Raw genomic sequence first — 17,568 nt, forward strand, 5'->3', positions numbered from 1 at the left:
AAATTAAAGAGGGAGCGGGAGGGGGGCGGGCGAGCGCGAGGGAGCGCGCGGCGGGCTCCTGGGAGCGTGCCCGGACTGCGGCGCAGCTCCCGTCCGCCGCCCCGGCCGGGCTGAGCCCCCGGCCCGCGCCGCGCTCCTCCGAAGGGGCCGCCGGGCGACACTGCAGGGGTGGCGTTGCGGGCGACGGCCGGGCCTGGAGCCGGTGCGTGCGCGCTGCAGGAGGCCGGCCGGGAGCCGGGAGCTGGGAGTCGGGAGCCGGGAGCCAGGAGCCCGAGCGGGAGCCGAGAGGCGGCCCCTCCGCGGAGCCGGGGTGAGTAGCACCCGGCCGCCCCCGCGCACCACCGGGATCCGGTCCCGCGCGGGGACGCACGCGGCGCCCCCTGCCAGCGCCGCGGACCCCGGCCTCCGCGCACTCTGCACACCCGCGCCGCGCCGCGCTTGCACACGCGCGCCGGGCGCCCTTCCCCGGCCCGGCCACTCCGCGCACTGCGCATCACATCGCGCCCGCACGCCCGTCCCGCGTGTGCACACACGCGACTCACCCGGGCATTTACACGCCTCCCCGGCGCCCGCGCTGCGCGAGCGCCCCTCACTTTCACACTCAGCGTCCTGACTGGCCCCACTGCCCCCTGCCCCACCTCACACCCTCTCCCGACTCTTCCGGCTCAGTCCCCGGCTCTCGAGGGGGTCCCCCATATACCCTTGGGGGGTTCCCGCGGCAGGGGTGCTGGGTCTTCAGGAAATGCTCCGATCCGAAGAGGCAGGTCGCACCGCGTCGCCGGGAGGCCCGGGGAGCTCGGGAAAGGATCCCCGTGTCAAGGGCCTGGGTCTGGGGCTTTCCGGGGGCTCTTGGGAACCTCTGGTACCGCTGCTCTCTGCAAGAGGAAGCTTGCCGCGTCTCAGGGCCTCGGACTGTAGAATTGGCTGCTGAGGGGTGGGAGTGGGGCCCAGCAAGGGGACCTGGAGCCAGGCCTGTGGGTGGAGGAGCCCTGAGCCAGCCCTCCTGGTGATTCCTCTTCCAGGGCTGCAGGACAGCGTGCCCCCCTCCCCCGTCAGTGGGGCCACCCCAGAACGACTGGGAAATCTTCACCCAGGAATGTCAGCTCCTTCTCCAAGCTAAGGAGAGGGGGCAGGTTTGGAGGGCAGCTTCTGTTGTGCTTCTTACTAGAAATGGGGAAACTGAGGCTCAAAACAGACAGGAGTTCCAGCCAAGTTAACCCAGCCAGTCTGGAGAAGGGTCAAGACAAGTACCTAAGCCCTCTGTATTCCCACTCTGAAATCCAGAGTCTTCCTCTAGCTTGGGAGAGAGCAGGTTCCCAGTCTAGGGTTCAAGCTTGGATTCTGTGTCTTGTCAGCTATGGTGACGCTGGGCAAGTCATTTCTGGCGGGTCAGTTTTCTTACCAGTACAATGGGCAGAATAGCACCCCCTCAGAGGGCAGCGGGGAGGGACTTGCTGAAATAAAACACAGCGAGTGCTTGGTATGGTGCCCAGCACATAGTAGGTATCCAGTAGATGCCAGCAGCCGCTACCCTAGCCAGTCTGCCCTACGGTTTCTGTAGGCTTTAGGGGGATGGTAGCAGGATGTGGTTATTTCGGGGGCGGGGGGAGGGAAGCACTTGAAAAAGATTTCAAACCTAAAGATCCTAAAGAGGTTTACAGCTTGGGAGGCGAGGACTGCCCTGTGCCCACATCAGAATCCTTCCTAATATCTGATAACCGCAGGGGTGGTGGGGGAGGCTGGCAGGCAACATCTTGTGAGCCACAAATGTGATGTGGGGACACAGTGAGCAAGGAAATGGGGTGGGGGGGAGCAGAGACACGGGGCTCCTTTCCCCTGGAGAGGCACAAAATTCCTGGAAAGCCATTCCTCCGACAAGCCCAGGAGGGGGCCTCAACTGTGGTCAGATTCCAGAAAGGCCAGTGACAGTTCTTCCCACCCACCTCCACCCCCAGAAAGGCCTGGTCAGGAGGTGGCATCACGGCCAAGAGCCCAGGCCGGGATCCATCACACCTTGGCGCCGGTCCCAGTGTTGCTACTCAAATGCTGAGTGACCTGGGGCCCCCTCTTCCTCATCTTTAAAACAGGGACCCGTTCATCCAGCCAAGCATCATGGCTGTATCGCGAGCCTCGGCCAGGCCAGGCTCTATGCTGAGCATTTCGCAGGTATGAAGTCCAATGCTTGCAGCAGTCGGGAACCACTGCCGTGTAGGTCTGATTAAGTCTGGATTTGAACCTAGAGCTGTTTCCAGTGAGCAAGCCCCATGCAGTTTTGGATTCGGCCGGGGGCGGGGGAGGGTTGGGACCAGAATGAGTAGAATGGATGGATGGGAAAGGGTGCCAGGAAGGGGACGTGGATCTGAGGAGGTCGGGTGTGAGTCTGGGGCAGCTCTGGCTCATCCCTGGTGTGCTCATTTCCTCTGTATCAGAAGCTCGGGGGAGTTCTATCATAGGCTGCCCTGGCTTCCTGACATGCCTTGTCAGCAGACGGCCGAAGCCGCAGCCCCTCTGCCCAGAGGACCTCCAGACAGGCGGCGGTGGGAGCCTGCTTGCCAGAGGCTGTAGTCGGTGAGATGAGGGGGCGAGGGGCCAGCACTAGGGAGGAAAGCCATGCAGAAGGACACTCACTGCACCGTTAGCTCAGTCTCTGCTCCCTGCGTCCTGGTTGGGTGACTTTGGACAAATTTACTGCCCTTCTCTGAGCCTCTTCTTCGTCCTCTGTGGTAGGATATCCCATAGGGGTCTTGTGGGAGGTGCTGGGGAAGACACCTGTGAAATCCTTGGGGGCTGTGGCTGCTAGTGGAAGAGGCACCGGATGGGGCAGCAGGCGTGGCTGCCCAGGACCAGCTCTCCCACTGCTGGCTGTGTTGTGTGGCTTTGGGCAAATCCCTGAACCTTTATAACCCTCACACCGTTCATCCAAGAGCCTGCTTCCCAGGCCCAAGAATGCGCTCCAGGGGCCAGCAGGTTCTGGAACTGAATGGAGGGGTGGGAGGGGCTGGGCTTGAAGAACAAACGCCCCGTCCCAAGGGGCAGAGCCTACTCTATTCCAGCTTTGGCATTTTTGCAGGGCTCAGGGGAGACCGGGCCACCGGCCCCCAGATATCCTCATTTTTTAAGGGAAGCTGTAAATTGAGCTTACTGCCCACACGATTCTATTGCTCAAACGAGGGCTTAGTTAGGGAGCCTTTGGGACGATTGTCAGGCTGGTAACCACAGCAGCTAATGTTTACCAAGCCAGACTACACTTCTTAGTCTGCCCTCCTAGCACCCCGATAAGGCAGTCATGAGCCCCATTTTACAGATGGGACGACTGAGGCTCAGAGCTAGTCAGGGGGCAGAGCTGAGATTCAGAGCTGTGCTCAGGCTGCCCTCCTCCTCCGCCAGCCCAGGTTTCTCCTCCTTCCCTCCCTCTGTCTAGGCAGATTCGGTCAGACTTCTGCCACCTCTCTGGGGCCCACTGCAGAAACTTGGCGCTTGGGTGTGCCTCGAATCATCCACATGTTCACGGAAACTACACCTCCCGGGCAAGGGGTGTGGGAAGAGTGGGCTGTGTGATAGTCGGGGTTTGGAGCTGGACCAGCCTCAGAGGGCTGGCGGCCCCTCCACAGCTCTAAGTCTGGCACAGCAGATACGGGGTTCTGTCCCATACCAGGTGGTACTTGCCACGGGAGTGTACCCTGTCCTCGCTAGCCTGCTGCTAGCACTGGCTATCCCCGTGAAACCTCACTCTGGAAGTCAACTTGTGCCAAGTAAGCAGGAAAGAAAGCTGATGGCATTATTGGATTCCCAGCAAGGCTGGGACAGGTGTGTACCCCTTAACATATGTGTGTTGGTGTGTCCAGACCCCATTCTGCCAGGAACTAGGGCCACCTTGGACTTGTCCACAGGGACCGGTTTGGCCTGCACGTTCTCAGGAAAGTTTTGAAACCATGTGCCCGTCTGCAGTAAGGCACGGAGGTTAGGCGTATGGAGCCAGAGGGCCTGGGTGGACCGGTTTCTTAGCCGTGTGGTCTGGGGCAAATGATTTTCCCCTTGGGCCTCAGGACTCTTCCTCAGCAAACTGGAGATGATAATAGTATCTACCTCCTGGGGTGGTTAGAGGATTAAATGAGGTCATGTATAAGTAAAATGCTTAGAATCATGCTCTCGCGCCTACGGAGTGCTCAGCGAGGCTAACTGTCATCAGGTCTACAGCCCAGGGTCCCAGGAGTGAGCTCCCTTTTCGGGTCAGCATAGGTGAAGCCTTCCCGGAGAAGCCTCCCTTCTACCACCGTGAAAGACCCACATCTCACTGGATCACCATCAGCAGAGCTGGGAGCAAGGAGCTGTCCCGCACTTGACAGAGCTTTGCCCCAGGGCTCTGTCCTGCCCTGTTTCTCCAGGCCCTGGGGCTTCTGGCACTCCCCCCTGTGCTGGATAACCCCTTCCGAACCAGACTTCTGGGCTGTAGAGCCACAGACTGGGGAGAACCCCAGGATTCAAGAAAATGCTTACCTTCTGATTGGACTCCAATCCCCAAGGGAACCCACAGAATCTATCCAGGGGTTGCAAAAAGGGTAGCCAAGCCACAGTCTGGGAGCTTTTTACCCTGTGGCTGAACAGTGTTCACATTTTTTTGTGAATTGGTTACAACATTTAAAAAATCAAGAAACTGCACATTAAAAAAATCCAGGTATTTGGCTTTTCTTCTTCTTTTTTTTTTTTTAAGGTTTCATTTAGTTATTTAACAGACAGAGATCACAAGTAGGCAGAGAGGCAGGCAGAGAGAGGGGAAAGCAGGCTCCCTGCTGAGCAGAGAGCCCGATGTGGGGCTCGATGTGGGGCTCGATCCCAGGATCCTGGGATCCTGACCTGAGCCAAAGGCAGAGGCTTAACCCACTGAGCCACCCAGGCGCCCCTACCTGGCTTTTCTTGAAAAAGCCAGAAGATAGATAGATCAATAGATAGATAGAATAAAATAAAATGTGCAGAGATTGGGGCCCCTGGCTGTCTCAGCCAGTACAGTCTACAGCTCTAGATCTCAGGGTTGTAAGTTTGAGCCCCACATTGGGCATAGAGATTACTTAAAAATAAAATATTTTATAAAATAAAATAAAGTCATGAAAAGCCAGAAGATCCAGCAGCTAGGTTGACATTCCTGCGGGAACAGAAACAACAGTGGCCTTTGGTGGGGTGGGGGGGAGGCGAGCAACACCCTGACCTGTTTGCCCCCACCTCTGCGGGGGCGGGTCTGTCCTGTCTTCCCGTGACTCTTGGAGCTGAGGCCCATAGGGTTATCCCAGCCTCCCTTGTCCATTCCCTTAGCTCATGTCTGTGAGACAAAAGTACTTCTCAGCAACGCAGTAATAAAATTATGAGCAGTCACTGGGGTTCAGTTAATGGCTTGTATGACTCCCAGACCTTTCTAGAACAACTGAGTCAGACCTTCAGCATTCATAAAACTTGGAATTGGAGGGTGGGGTGGGGAGAAAACCATCCTGAGCAGTGAAAGGACTGATAATAGAATATTGCAGAAATGCAGCCTTGCCTTTCCAGTGGAAACAAAAGCTTTTGAAGTAAGCCTTAGCAAACACCCTAAAAGCCCACGCTATAAGTAGCAAAGAATCAAAGAACAGTTGCGGGTAGGATGTTGGTTGGATGGGGTTGGTAGGATGGAAATGAGGTAGCGGTGCCAGATTTAGTGAATATAAATGCAGGATACCCAGGAAATTCTGAGTTTCAGATAAACAATGAATAATTTTTTTTTTTAGTATAAGTATGTCCCATACAATATTTGGTACATACTTATACTAAAAATGAATCAAATTCAAATGTCACTGGGCATCTTGCATTTTTATCTTGCAATCCGGAAATTAAGGTGGTCTTAGAGTGGTTAGAAAGAGCTTTAAATGCCATTTTTTTAAAAAGATTTTGTTTATTTATTTGACAGAAGGAGAAGTCACAAGTAGGCAGAGAGGCAGGCAGAGAGAGAGGGGGAAGCAGGCTCTCCGCTGAGCAGGGAGCCCAATGCGGGGCTTGATCTCAGAACCCTGAGATTGTGACCTGAGCGGAAGGCAGAGGCTTTAACCCACTAAGCCACCCAGGCACCCTAAACACCATTTTTTAAAAAAAAAAAATGCCATTTAAGGGGCGCCTGGGTGGCTCAGTGGGTTAAGCCGCTGCCTTCGGCTCGGGTCATGATCTCGGGGTGCTGGGATCGAGTTCCGCGTCGGGCTCTCTGCTCAGTGGGGAGCCTGCTTCCCTCTCTCTCTCTGCCTGCCTCTCCGTCTACTTGTGGTTTCTCTCTGTCAAATAAATAAAATCTTTAAAAAAAAAATGCCATTTAATAGGTGATTGGATTAAGCGTTTATCTTTGGCTCGTTCCCAGGCCATTCTATCCCTGCTCCTGGCATTGAGCAGGGCGCTTGCTTCTCCCTCTGCCCCTTCTCCCCACTCCCCACCTCTAGCTCATGCATGCTCTCTCTTGCAAAAATAAATAAATAACATCTTTTTTTTTTTTTTTAAGATTTTACTTATTTATTTGACAGAGATCGCAAGCAGGCAGAGAGGCAGGCAGAGAGAGAGGAAGAAGCAGGCTCCCCGCCGATCAGAGAGCCTGATATGGAGCTCAATCCCAGGACCCTGGGATCATGACCTGAGCTGAAGGCAGAGGCTTTAACCCACTGAGCCACCCAGGGGCCCCTAAATAACATCTTTTTTGAAAATAAAATTTTAAAAATTAAAGTTAAAAAAAAAATGAAAATGCCATTTAAAAGCCTACCTTTGGCTGAGCTCTCCTCATAGGTGAATGTGAGGCCCACAGGCATCAGGGAGGTCAAGGCATAGGGTTGGGGTTGGTGGCCCTCCCAAGTCCCCTCTGCTGACTGTCTTTCCCCTTGCAGGCCCGGCTGCTGCAGCAGGCATCACCATGGCCATGGACGTGGCTGAATACCACCTGAGCGGTGAGTCCCAGCAGAAGCTGTCACCTCACCGGGCCCTCCCACAAGGCCCGGGGTGGGGGTGTCAGCGGGATGCCAGTAATGGCCCTATTTTAGCAGTAAGGAGAGGGACTTGCCCAAGGTCACACAGCCTTGGGGACACTGGGCTAGGACCTGGCATGGCCTTGGACAAGTGACAAAAACCTCTCTGGGCCTCTACTTACTCATCTGCAAAATGAGGGCAGTGAGGCCTCCCTCAAGGACCGCTGGGAAGATTCAGTGACCGAGCTTAGTGCCAACGCAGGCCTTTGCATGTGCCCTTCCCTTTGCCCAGAGTCCTTCCCTGCCTCCGCCTGGCTAAGCCCTCGAGACTGGTGTGGATGTCCCAGAGGCAGATCTAGCTCCAGACTGGCAGGCCGCCAACACCTCCTCGGCCCCCCATCTCCTGGGGTCTCAGTGGCTAATCTACAAACAAGTGCTGGACAGGGGCCTGGCAAATAGTCGACAGTCGAGGAAGCTTTTATTACCTGCCACTCCTGCTGCTGCTGCCTCCTCCTCGATTCCGGTCCCAGCAGAGCGCTCGCTTCCCTCGGGCATTCCCCCCATGCCCCCGAGGCTGGCGGGCAATAAAATGAATAAACAAATTTGCATTAATAGGCATCATTTTGCGTCACCGTCCTGGGGCTTCTCCTCTCCTGCCCCCCTTTTCTGCCAACCAGGGCTCTGGCTTCAGGCCCTCAGCCCCCTGGGATCCTCCCTCTCAGGGGAGCCTGGCTCTGCTGTGCCACGTGGCCTTGCCCATCATCCACGGGGACCTCAGACTTCAGTGCCCACCTGCTTGCCCGCCCCCACGACCACTGACCCTGCTGGGAGCCTTCCCTGGAGCATCCCGGGCCAGAGCTTCTTATGTGGGCCCTCCCTCTCCAGTTTACCAGGCCCATTCCTAGGCCATCCCTTATTCACCAGACTCCCAGAACTTTCCTGGCTCTGCAGGGCTCGCCTGGGGCCCTCTGTAGATCTCTGTTGTGGTTTTGGTCAGCCCACAAATGATATTCTGCCAACAGAGGTCAGAACTCCGGGTTTGCTCACAGCTCCTCCGTCCTGACCTCCTGCCTCTCTCCTCTGGCCCTGGCCCCGCCCAGCCCTTGTCCATAGGCTGTGTGATGTTCACGTCAAAACTGTGTGGCTGGACCATGTCATGAATTCATCTTTTTTTCTTCTGACAATGCGTGACACATCCTCCTGCTTTGCCACAGTGACATCCTAATGACTTCCATTCTCAAAGGCCAGTGGTATTTCCCTTCCTAGTTAGCACCACCCGGCCCCAGTGACCCCGGCAGGCTGTTTCCAGATTTCTGCGGTTATAAATACAGCCTCGATGATTCACACCAGATATAAAACTTCCTGGGATTTTTTTTCCGCAAGATAAATTCCCCAGGGCGGGACCGTCTGTCTGCTTGGGGGGAGGGGCGCCGGCGGGGTGGTCATCTCCATTCTCTGGGTGGGAAGGCTCCAGCTCATTCTGGTGAGGCTCTGTGTTTCCTACCCCAGGGCCTTGGGCTGGTGGCTGGGCAGGCTCTCAGCCTCTCCCAGCCTCGGCGCTCCTCCTCTAGCAGGTGGAGGTCTGGAGCTCAGAGGATGTGCATGCTGGTTAAATGCCGGGGCTACAGGCCGGCCCTGCTCTTCTCCAGAGCGCGTTGGTGTTATGGCTTCTGGCTAGAGTTGGCGGGTGTCAGGAGAGCAGGGGTAGGCTGAGGCCTCCCACGGCCAGAGGGACTGCTGCTGCCGTGTGGCAGCACAGGACAACCTGGCTTCAGGGAAGAGGTAGCAAGGAAATCCCCAGCCCCAAATGCCCCACTCTCTCTCCCCCACTGGGCACTCTGAACGCTCCGGGCTTTGGACGCCCTCTCCTCTTCTCGTCCTAAACTCCCAGTCCCTGGCGCGTTGGCACATTTCTTGCTCCTCCCTCTTATCTCAGCCTGGATGTCTCTCCTCCAGGAAGCCCTCCTGGATTGTGCTCATCACTCCATTTTTGTCTATTTATTTGCCTACTTATCTCATCCCTAGACTGTGAGCTACTAAGGACAGGGACTGAGCCTGGGGCTGACTCCCTCCAGAGTGTTTGCACACAGTAGGTGCTCAACAGAAGTTGTAGTGATAAATCTCCACCCGTGAAATGCCCTCCCCAACTCTTTCCGCCCTGCTGCTTCGGAGCTGTACTGGGTGGAGGCTGGGTGGTGCAGTGGTGACTCCTGCTTGCTCTCAAGTCTGGCTGGCAGAGTTGAAATCCCAGGACCACCCCCTCCTGTCTCTGTGACCTTGGGCAATTTCTTTATCCTTTGTGCACCTCAGTTTCCCCATTTGAACTGAGCACAGATGCAGCCCTGACAATGGTGCAGAGAATGATGTTTGCTGGCAGAAGGTCACTTCTGATAGGTGAGAGCTCACCCAACACAGGTGAGGGGCGGTTTGTTACTATGTCTGGGACCAGTGAGGCTCAGATAGGAAAAGTTCTTTACTTATCAGCGGAGAGAGAGCATTAAGCGTCTGGATTTGTCCCCGAGCCCTGCACAGCCGGAAATCTACATCTCACTCCTGGCTGAGCCTTTTTTTTTTTTTAATAACAGCTTTATTGAGATAAAATTCAAATACAATTTACCCGCTTAAGGTGTGCAATACAGTGGATTTAACATATTTTATACCCATCAACACTTTCAACTTTGAGAATCTGCTTATCATTCTCCAAAGCAACCCTGTATTCTGCATTTCCCCCTTGTCCCCCTAGACAATCACTAACCAACTTTCTGTCTGTAGGCATTTACCTATTCTAGACATTTCATGTAAATAGAATCCTACAACATGTTTTTTGGTGTCTGATTTCTTTCGCTTAGCATGATGTTTTCATGGGTCATGTATGTTGCAAGATGTATGTTGCAACCAAGACCTTTGTGTTGCCACATTATAGTCTGTTGTGTGGATGGAGATTTATCCGTCTATCAATTGATAGACATTGGGTTGTTCTACATGACGGTGAGGCAAAAACGGGGTCATTTCTTCTTTTCCCCGAACCCTTTCCCTCTTCCCTCAGACCTCAAAAGGTGGCTTTGATTACCTGGCAGCAAGAGGCCTTTTGAAGGCTCTAAGGTCAGAGAACTCAAAAGGGGGGGAATAACCCTATTTGTTCAAAGCCTAGGGAATGTTTAACCATCGTTCACAGCTCTTCATCTGATCTAGCCAAGCTAGTCCCCACCGCCATCCTGTTCCAGTAGAAATGGGTGCTTTTGTAGAAAAGGAGATGGAAGTAGAAATCCTAGCGTGCATATGTCTTATTCAATCCTGGATCCCCTAGCACCCTGCATGGAGCCTGGCGCGTAGTAGCGGCTCAGTAAATATTTGTGCAGTGAATAAGGAGGTCAGTGCTGAACCCCCTGCTCCTTGGGTGGGAGTCTGTAAGCACGGGGGAGCCCCAGAGCCTACTAATGAGAGGCTGCCCTTGTCTTGCAGTCATCAAGAGCCCCCCTGGCTGGGAGGTGGGTGTCTACACTGCTGGGGCCCTGGCACTGCTGGGAATTGCAGCTGTGAGCCTGTGGAAGCTCTGGACATCGGGGAGCTTCCCCAGCCCCTCCCCGTTCCCAAACTACGACTACAGGTACCTTCAGCAGAAGTACGGGGAGACCTACGCGGAGGCCAAGCAGAAGGTGAGGTTTCCGCTCTCTCGAGACGGCGTCCCCCCCCCCACCCAGTCCCTTGTTCTCTCCTGGCTAACTTCCTCCGGTGACCAGGGACCCTTGTCCCACTCCGTGTCTCCACCACAGCCCAGTGGTGCGAAACCAGAGGACACTTAATGAGGGAATGAATGCTTTCAATTTAAAAAACCATCCTGTATGGGGCACCTGGGTGGCTCAGTCGGTTGGGCATCTGCATTCTGCTCAGGTCATGATCTCTGGATCGAGCCCCATATCAGGTTCCCTGTGCAGTGGGGAGCCTGCTTCTCCCTCTCTCTCTGCCTGCTGACCCCCTGCTGTGTACTCTCTCTCTCCGTCGAATAAATAAATAAATCTTTTTTAAAAAATAAAATAATAAAATAAAATAAAAACCATCCTGTGAAAATTACAGGAAAATACAAATAAGAAAACCTCTCCCCACATGCCACCATCCAGGGGCAAATAACTATGAGTTGTATTTTAACCACTAACATTTTTACTTCATTCCAGTACTTTTTTTTAAGATTTTATTTATTTATTTGACAGACAGAAATCACAAGTAGACAGAGAGGCAGGCAGAGAGAGAGGGGAGGAAGTAGGCTCCCTGCTTAGCAGAGAGCCCGATGTGGGGCTCAATCCCAGGACCCTGAGATCATGATCTGAGCCAAAGGCAGAGGCTTTAACCCACTGAGCCACCCAGGCGCCCCTCATTCCAGTACTTGTAATATACCCTGTAGTCTTTTTTTCATGCATAGATTTTATACAATGGGTGTCATTTCTACATAAAATTTTATACCCTGCTCTTTTTATCTCACAGCTAAAACATTTTCCTATATTGTTGAGCCCCCGTCATAAACCATCATTTTTTTAAAAGATTTATTAATTTATTTTAGAGAGAGAGAGAGCAGGGGGGAGGGGCAGATGGAGAGAGAGAGTCTTAAGCAGACTCCGCACAACCCTGAGATCATGACCTGAGCCGAAACCAAGAGTCGGACGCTTAACCAACTAAGCCACCCAGAGGCCCCGTAAACATCATTTTAATGGCCGGTTCAGGTTCCTTTTTATGTATGTGCCATGATTTCCTAAGTGCCATTATAAATAATGCAGTGAATATTTTATATATAAAACTTTGTCTTCATTGGGATTATGTACTTTGAGTGGATGCCCTGATGTGGAATTCCTGTGTCAGGGAGCACAAACATTTTTTAGGGCTCTCAGTGTATATTGCTGAATGTTTCATCATTAGACACTTGGCAGAGAATTTTTCTAACATCATGTCGAGTTCCAGTGAACTCAGCCAGAATCTGTTACTGGGTAGGGGCCCCACACACTCATTCATTTGGGTTGTGAGGGGACTATCTCCCATTCTGCTGGGGGGACTGTACCTTGGCATAACTTTTCCAAAAAGCATTTTGGCAACATAGGTCAACCGCTTGCAAAAGGACCGTGTCCTCTGAGCTAGGATTTTAAGAAAGCTGTTTGATGCTGCATTCTCTCTCTTCGGGAAAAATAAGCAACAATGTAAATGTCCACAGTAAAGTAAATCACAGCTCTCCACTCAATGACAGGTTGGGGGCCCTTTAAAAATTATGGTAACGAAGACTGTGCAGCCGCTTGGGAGATGCTGATGGCACAAAGGCTTTTGTGTTCTCAAATCCCAAGGTCAGTTTAGAGAAAATTTTGAATATTGGGGCGAACGTTACCCAACTTGGAAGACTTCCCCTTTTGTAGACATTTTGGTAAACGTCCTTTGAGGCTGCTCGATCTTCTGTTGAACGGCTCTGCTCTAGTATTCTTACCCCTTGCTCTTGCGCTGGAAACTTAGATTGCGAACTACTTTTGTTTTTCATAAACATTACTGCAGTGAACATCTTTATGTACAGAACTCAGTCTGCATCACTAAAAATTTTGAGAAAAAGCTTTCTTCCTCGTGGTTAGGGAAAGAAAACGGAGTGACACAAAAGAGCATTAAGAGAGGACCTTCCTGGGGAGCCTGGGGGGCTCCGTTGGTTGCGTGTCGGACTCTTGGTTTCGGTCCAGGTCCTGATCGCATGGGTTGTGAGATCGAGCCCCGCACGAGGCCCCATGTTCAGTGGGGGTCTGCGTGGATGTTCTCTCCCTCTGCTCCTCCCCCTGCTTGTGCTCTTCTCTCTCTCTCTTTCTCTTCACCCTCAAAGAAGTAAGTAAATCTTTAAAAACACCTGACTAAGGCATGCATCGTTCCTGTAAAAGGGGAACTAGAGGTGCCTCGAATAGACCAGGCTCACAGACCATGCCTTTGCATTCGTGAGGCTCCCGTGTCCCTTTTTCTCACCCTCAGAGAGTGCCTGCGTGGAATGCCCCACGGGCCAGCATGCGGGGACCACCCAGCCGCAAAGGCAGCCTCAGCATTGAGGACACCTTTGAGACCATCAGCGAGCTGGGACCTCTGGAGCTGATGGGCCGGGAACTGGACCTGGCCCCCTATGGGACCCTCCACAAGTCGCAGTCGGCTGACTCGCTGAACTCCATCTCCTCCGTGAGCAACACCTTCGGGCAGGACTTCACGCTGGGCCAGGTGGAGGTGAGGATGGACTACGACGCGGCCTCGCACACCCTCCACGTGGCCGTGCTGCAGGGCAAGGACCTCCTGGAGCGGGAAGAAGCCGGCTTCGAGTCCTGCTTTATGCGCGTCAGCCTGCTGCCCGACGAGCAGATCGTGGGCATCTCCCGGGTAAGTGGGGTGCGCTCTGGGCTCTCGGGGGTCCTCCCCGGGCAGGCGGGTCTGCAGGGCCAGGCTGGATGTGAGGAGGGTGCCACAGGGCAGCTTTAGATGCTAATGCCAGAGCTGAAGGACCTGAGGACCAGGCGCGGTTCTCGGCAGTCCTACCCCAGCAGCCCAGTGTGTGGTAATTGTCCGTTTCCGCTCCTGTCCCCTGGGTCAGCTTAGGGTGCTGGCAGAAGAGGGATGACATGTTCAAGTTGGCTTATTTGCAGGGAGCTCAATAATAGGACTGTTAACGATCATGTGGGGGAGGGGCGCCTGGGTGGCTGAGTCGGTTGAGCTGCTGACTTTTGATTTAGGCTCAGGTCATGATCTCAGGGTCGTGGATTCGAGCCCCGTGTCAGGCTCCACGCTCAGTGGGGAGTCTGCTTGGGATTCTGTCTCTCTCTCTTCCTCTGCTCCTCTGTCTTCCTCTCTGCCCCCATTCCCTAAAATAAATAAATAAATCTTTAACACACACACACACATAAAACAATGGTGTGGGTGGGGTATAGGGCGACCTCAAAGATGGAGTGGCTCCCTTTTCTGAAGGGATAAGGGGAAGGGGAGGCTACTGGCCCCAAAGGAAGAAAGGCATGTGGAGGGGGCCACATTGATAGGCTCTGTGGCCTTTGGTCAAGGGACACACGTGGTCAGACCACAGCAGTACTGCAGAGAAGGACCTAGGGAATAAGCACCCCACCTCTGACCTCTGATTTCCCTTGAGTGACTCCCCCGTCTGACTCCACCAGGAGCCAGAGGCTAAGGGAGCCTGTCGATCAGCCCATGGAGGTCGAGAACAGGGTGGGGAGAGTTGGGGGAGACACTCAGCACCCTCCCACACCAGGCTACCTGTTTTGCCAGGAGGGAGCAAAGCCTTCATGAGACTCACTCCCCTCCAGGCTGGATTAGGGGTAAAAGGGCTCCAGACGCCATGGCTGGGAGTCCTCTGAGGTGGGCAAGGTAGATGCCCCGTGGCCTCTAACTGGAGTAGGAGGAACCTGCGGGCCTGCAGGACCAAGGCCCGTGTCCAGTCACTCTTACCACACTGAAGTTGACTGTCCCTCTGTGGTGGACACTGTCATCCCGTTCCCACCCGCACGCCGCCCCCCACCAACTCCTGGGCCCTGACCACAGCCCATACGTGTGGGACCCAAGCGAGGCCGTCCAGAGGGTGGTGAGGAGCAAGACCCTAAAGCTCGCTGTCTGGGTCCAGTAGCCGTTTTCCACTTCCTAGCAGCATGACCTTGGATAAGTCACGTAAGCTCTCTGTGACACGGTTTCCCCATCTCTCAAATGGGGACCGTAATCCTTGAGGAGGGGATACAATAGATTGTATCTCAGGACCATGGAGTGTCCCTGCTGAGCCTGGATCCAGGCTGCCGATGGCCTGGACTGCCTAGAAGATCCTGAGTGGTTCCGGACACTTTCCTTGAGGGGGGACATTGGTGGACGGGAACCACCACAGCCTGGTGTGTGCTGAGAATCTGGTTCACCAAGTCCCTACATCTGTGACTCTCTCATTAGCCCCAGTGGGATGGACCGAGGGCATCTTACAGATGAAGAGGTTCAAGAGAGTGCTTTGCCCAACGCCAGCAAGTGAGCTGGAGATCCAGGACTTGGCCCTGGAGTTCCCATTTTCCTCCCCGCATGTGCTCATAAAGCACAACACACAGAGAATGCACATTGGTCAGGGAACCCAAGCCCCTGCAGGCAGGGGACAGCAGAGTGGCTCATTTGGCAGGAGGAGGGAGATCATGAAGAGCCTGGAGGCCAAGGTCAAGGTCAGGGGGTGGACTTTATCCCACAGGGGAAGGAGTCCGTGAAGATCCTCAAGCAGGGAACTGGCTGGGGAAGGTGGCTCCCAGGGAGCAGTGGCAGAGGAACCTTCCCAGAACCCAGGCAGGGACCAAAGAGTATGCTTCAGTGTACCTGGAGCTGTTGGCGGATTTATTCCCGAGAAGGCAGGCTTCTCAGCATTGCAGCCCAGCCAGTCCCAGCAAGTAGGTGGCTGCCCCCAGGCTGGGCAACCCCCCAGCTTCAGGCAAGTTTCCAGGGATGAGAGCTCCTCCCTGAATATTGCCAGGCAGTGACTAAGGCAGCCCGCAGAGGACAGGAGAGCTGTGCCCGCTAGGGCACCTTCCCAGGGGGCCTGCCCACAGCTTCCTGGGAGGAGGCCGAAGTCACCCACCAGGCAGGACTGGTCTTGGAAGCAGAGTCTGCCCAGCCTCGCCTCGGCACTCCATCCATGCACCCATCCCACAACGTTCAGGCCATCCGGGGCCAGGCTCTGAAGGGCTGGGACATCAGTGGTTCTAGGCTCCACGATGTTCTGTACTTACTGCACACCCCGGCCCAGAGCCGGACCTGAATTGGTATAAGAAAGAGGAGACCATTTCAGCAAATATCACAAGGGTTATATGGAGCCATGGGCACTGAGTGTGGGAATTTGTTGGTGTCCGATTATGGAAGCTTCGAATGCCAGGCTACCAGATTGGCCACCAGAGAGAGGAAGATGGGGACCTTTAAATCCCCAAGGCTGGGGTGTCTGACTAGCTCAGTTGGTAGAACACATAACTCTTAATCTCAGGGTCATGAGTTCAAGCCCCACAGTGGGCATGGAGCCCACCTTAAAAAAAAGTCCTCAGGGCTAAACCCCCAAAGGAAGAATTGGCATTGAGGCCGGGCAGGGGGGTGGTGCGCAGCAGAGCCAGGGCGCTTGCCCAGGCTTCTGGACTCTCTGTCCGGTGCTCTCTCCCCACCCACCATGGCTTCGCAGGCCCCTGACTGCCACCCCTTCCCCAGAGTCAGAGCTCCCTCCGTGTCCCTTTCTCTCTGCAGATCCAGAGGAATGCCTATTCCATCTTCTTTGATGAGAAGTTCTCCATTCCCCTGGACCCTGCCGCCCTGGAGGAGAAGAGCCTGCGGTTTTCTGTGTTTGGCATTGATGAGGACGAGCGGAAGGTCAGCACAGGCGTGGTCGAGCTGAAGCTCTCGGTGCTCGACCTCCCCCTGCAGCCCTTCAGCGGCTGGCTCTACCTCCAGGACCAGAACAAGGTCAGTCCGCCCGTGGAGAGAGGGTCACACATGCCTCTTGCCGCGGGGAGACCCCGCCGTCCACAACAGCCCCCACCCCGCCGTTCTTTAGGGGATGAGAAAAAGAGGCCCGTGCCACATTCAGGAAAACTCTGTTTACTGCATGAAATGAAGATGCTCTCACCGCTGTTCCCTGCGCCAACCACCAAACCTTCAGACGCTCTCCTCCTAGAGGGTTTCTGCTGGGGAGGTGCTCCGGCGCTAAAGGGGGTCATTGCAGACAGAGGCCGAGCTGCTGGTTTACCTTTATAAGCATAGGACGGCTTGGGGACCATCACTGCTACTCAAGCAAATGGTCTACCCGTCCTGGTCCGCTGGGACCTCTGTGTGCTACTCCACAGAATGCTTTCCATGGGCTGGAAGGAGGGACCCTGCCTGCGTTGGGTGGCCACATTTGACAGTTGCCCTCTGGCCCTCCTTCCAAGGCAGGGCCCACCCCCTATAGGAGGAGGGATCGTGCACCCTTCATGGGACGGGGGACTGGGGTCCCTTTCTCAATCCCACTGGCCCAGTGCCTGGTGGAAGGGCAGGAGCAGCAAGTTCTCAATGGAGAAGGAAGCTTCTGCCTTGCCCTGGGCCCCTCAAGTCACTCACGTGTCCTCCAGGCTGCTGACGCTGTGGGTGAGATCTTGCTGTCCCTGAGCTACCTCCCAACAGCTGAGCGCCTCACGGTCGTGGTGGTGAAAGCCAAAAATCTCATCTGGACCAATGACAAGACCACAGCAGGTAAGGCCTGGCCAGCGGCCCGGCTCCTTCGTGTGGGCTGGTGGGAGCGGTGGCCCAGCTGCTAAGCAGGGGGCCCCCGGGAGCATCAGCAGGTGTGGGGGTACAGCGCCTGGCCCCTCCACCCCCTGGTGTTGGCTGAGCTCAGGAGCCGTGCACAGCGGGGAAAGCAGTCTGACTGCGGAAGGCTGAGCACAGCGAGAGTGGCTGGGAACCCCCGTGAGGGGCAGACGGGAGTCTGAGCAGGAGGCTGGGGCGGGGGAAGAAACCAAGGTGGATGCCTGCTTTCCAGAACTAGACTTCATGAGGAGCTGGGCTGCGTCCCAGATCCCAGACAGGACCCAGGGCCCCCAGGATGGTTTGGGTGCCGGGCAGGACCTGC

The 17,568-nt window shown here is 54.9% G+C and overlaps 1 protein-coding gene across 1 annotated transcript in view; it reads left to right on the forward strand.

Moving 5' to 3' along the window:
* The window catches only part of SYT12 (synaptotagmin 12), a 21,880-nt gene continuing 4,312 nt past the window's right edge, over positions 1–17,568 (forward strand). Inside the window, exons 1-6 of the mRNA XM_032358605.1 lie at positions 1–310; positions 6,885–6,944; positions 10,425–10,618; positions 12,945–13,337; positions 16,209–16,424; positions 17,069–17,189. Coding sequence (XP_032214496.1) covers positions 6,911–6,944; positions 10,425–10,618; positions 12,945–13,337; positions 16,209–16,424; positions 17,069–17,189 — 958 coding nt within the window. The 5' untranslated portion in view covers positions 1–310; positions 6,885–6,910. The remainder of the gene's footprint in view (positions 311–6,884; positions 6,945–10,424; positions 10,619–12,944; positions 13,338–16,208; positions 16,425–17,068; positions 17,190–17,568) is intronic.

This window comes from Mustela erminea, chromosome 9 (assembly GCF_009829155.1).
Source record: "Mustela erminea isolate mMusErm1 chromosome 9, mMusErm1.Pri, whole genome shotgun sequence".
NCBI lineage: Eukaryota > Metazoa > Chordata > Mammalia > Carnivora > Mustelidae > Mustela > Mustela erminea.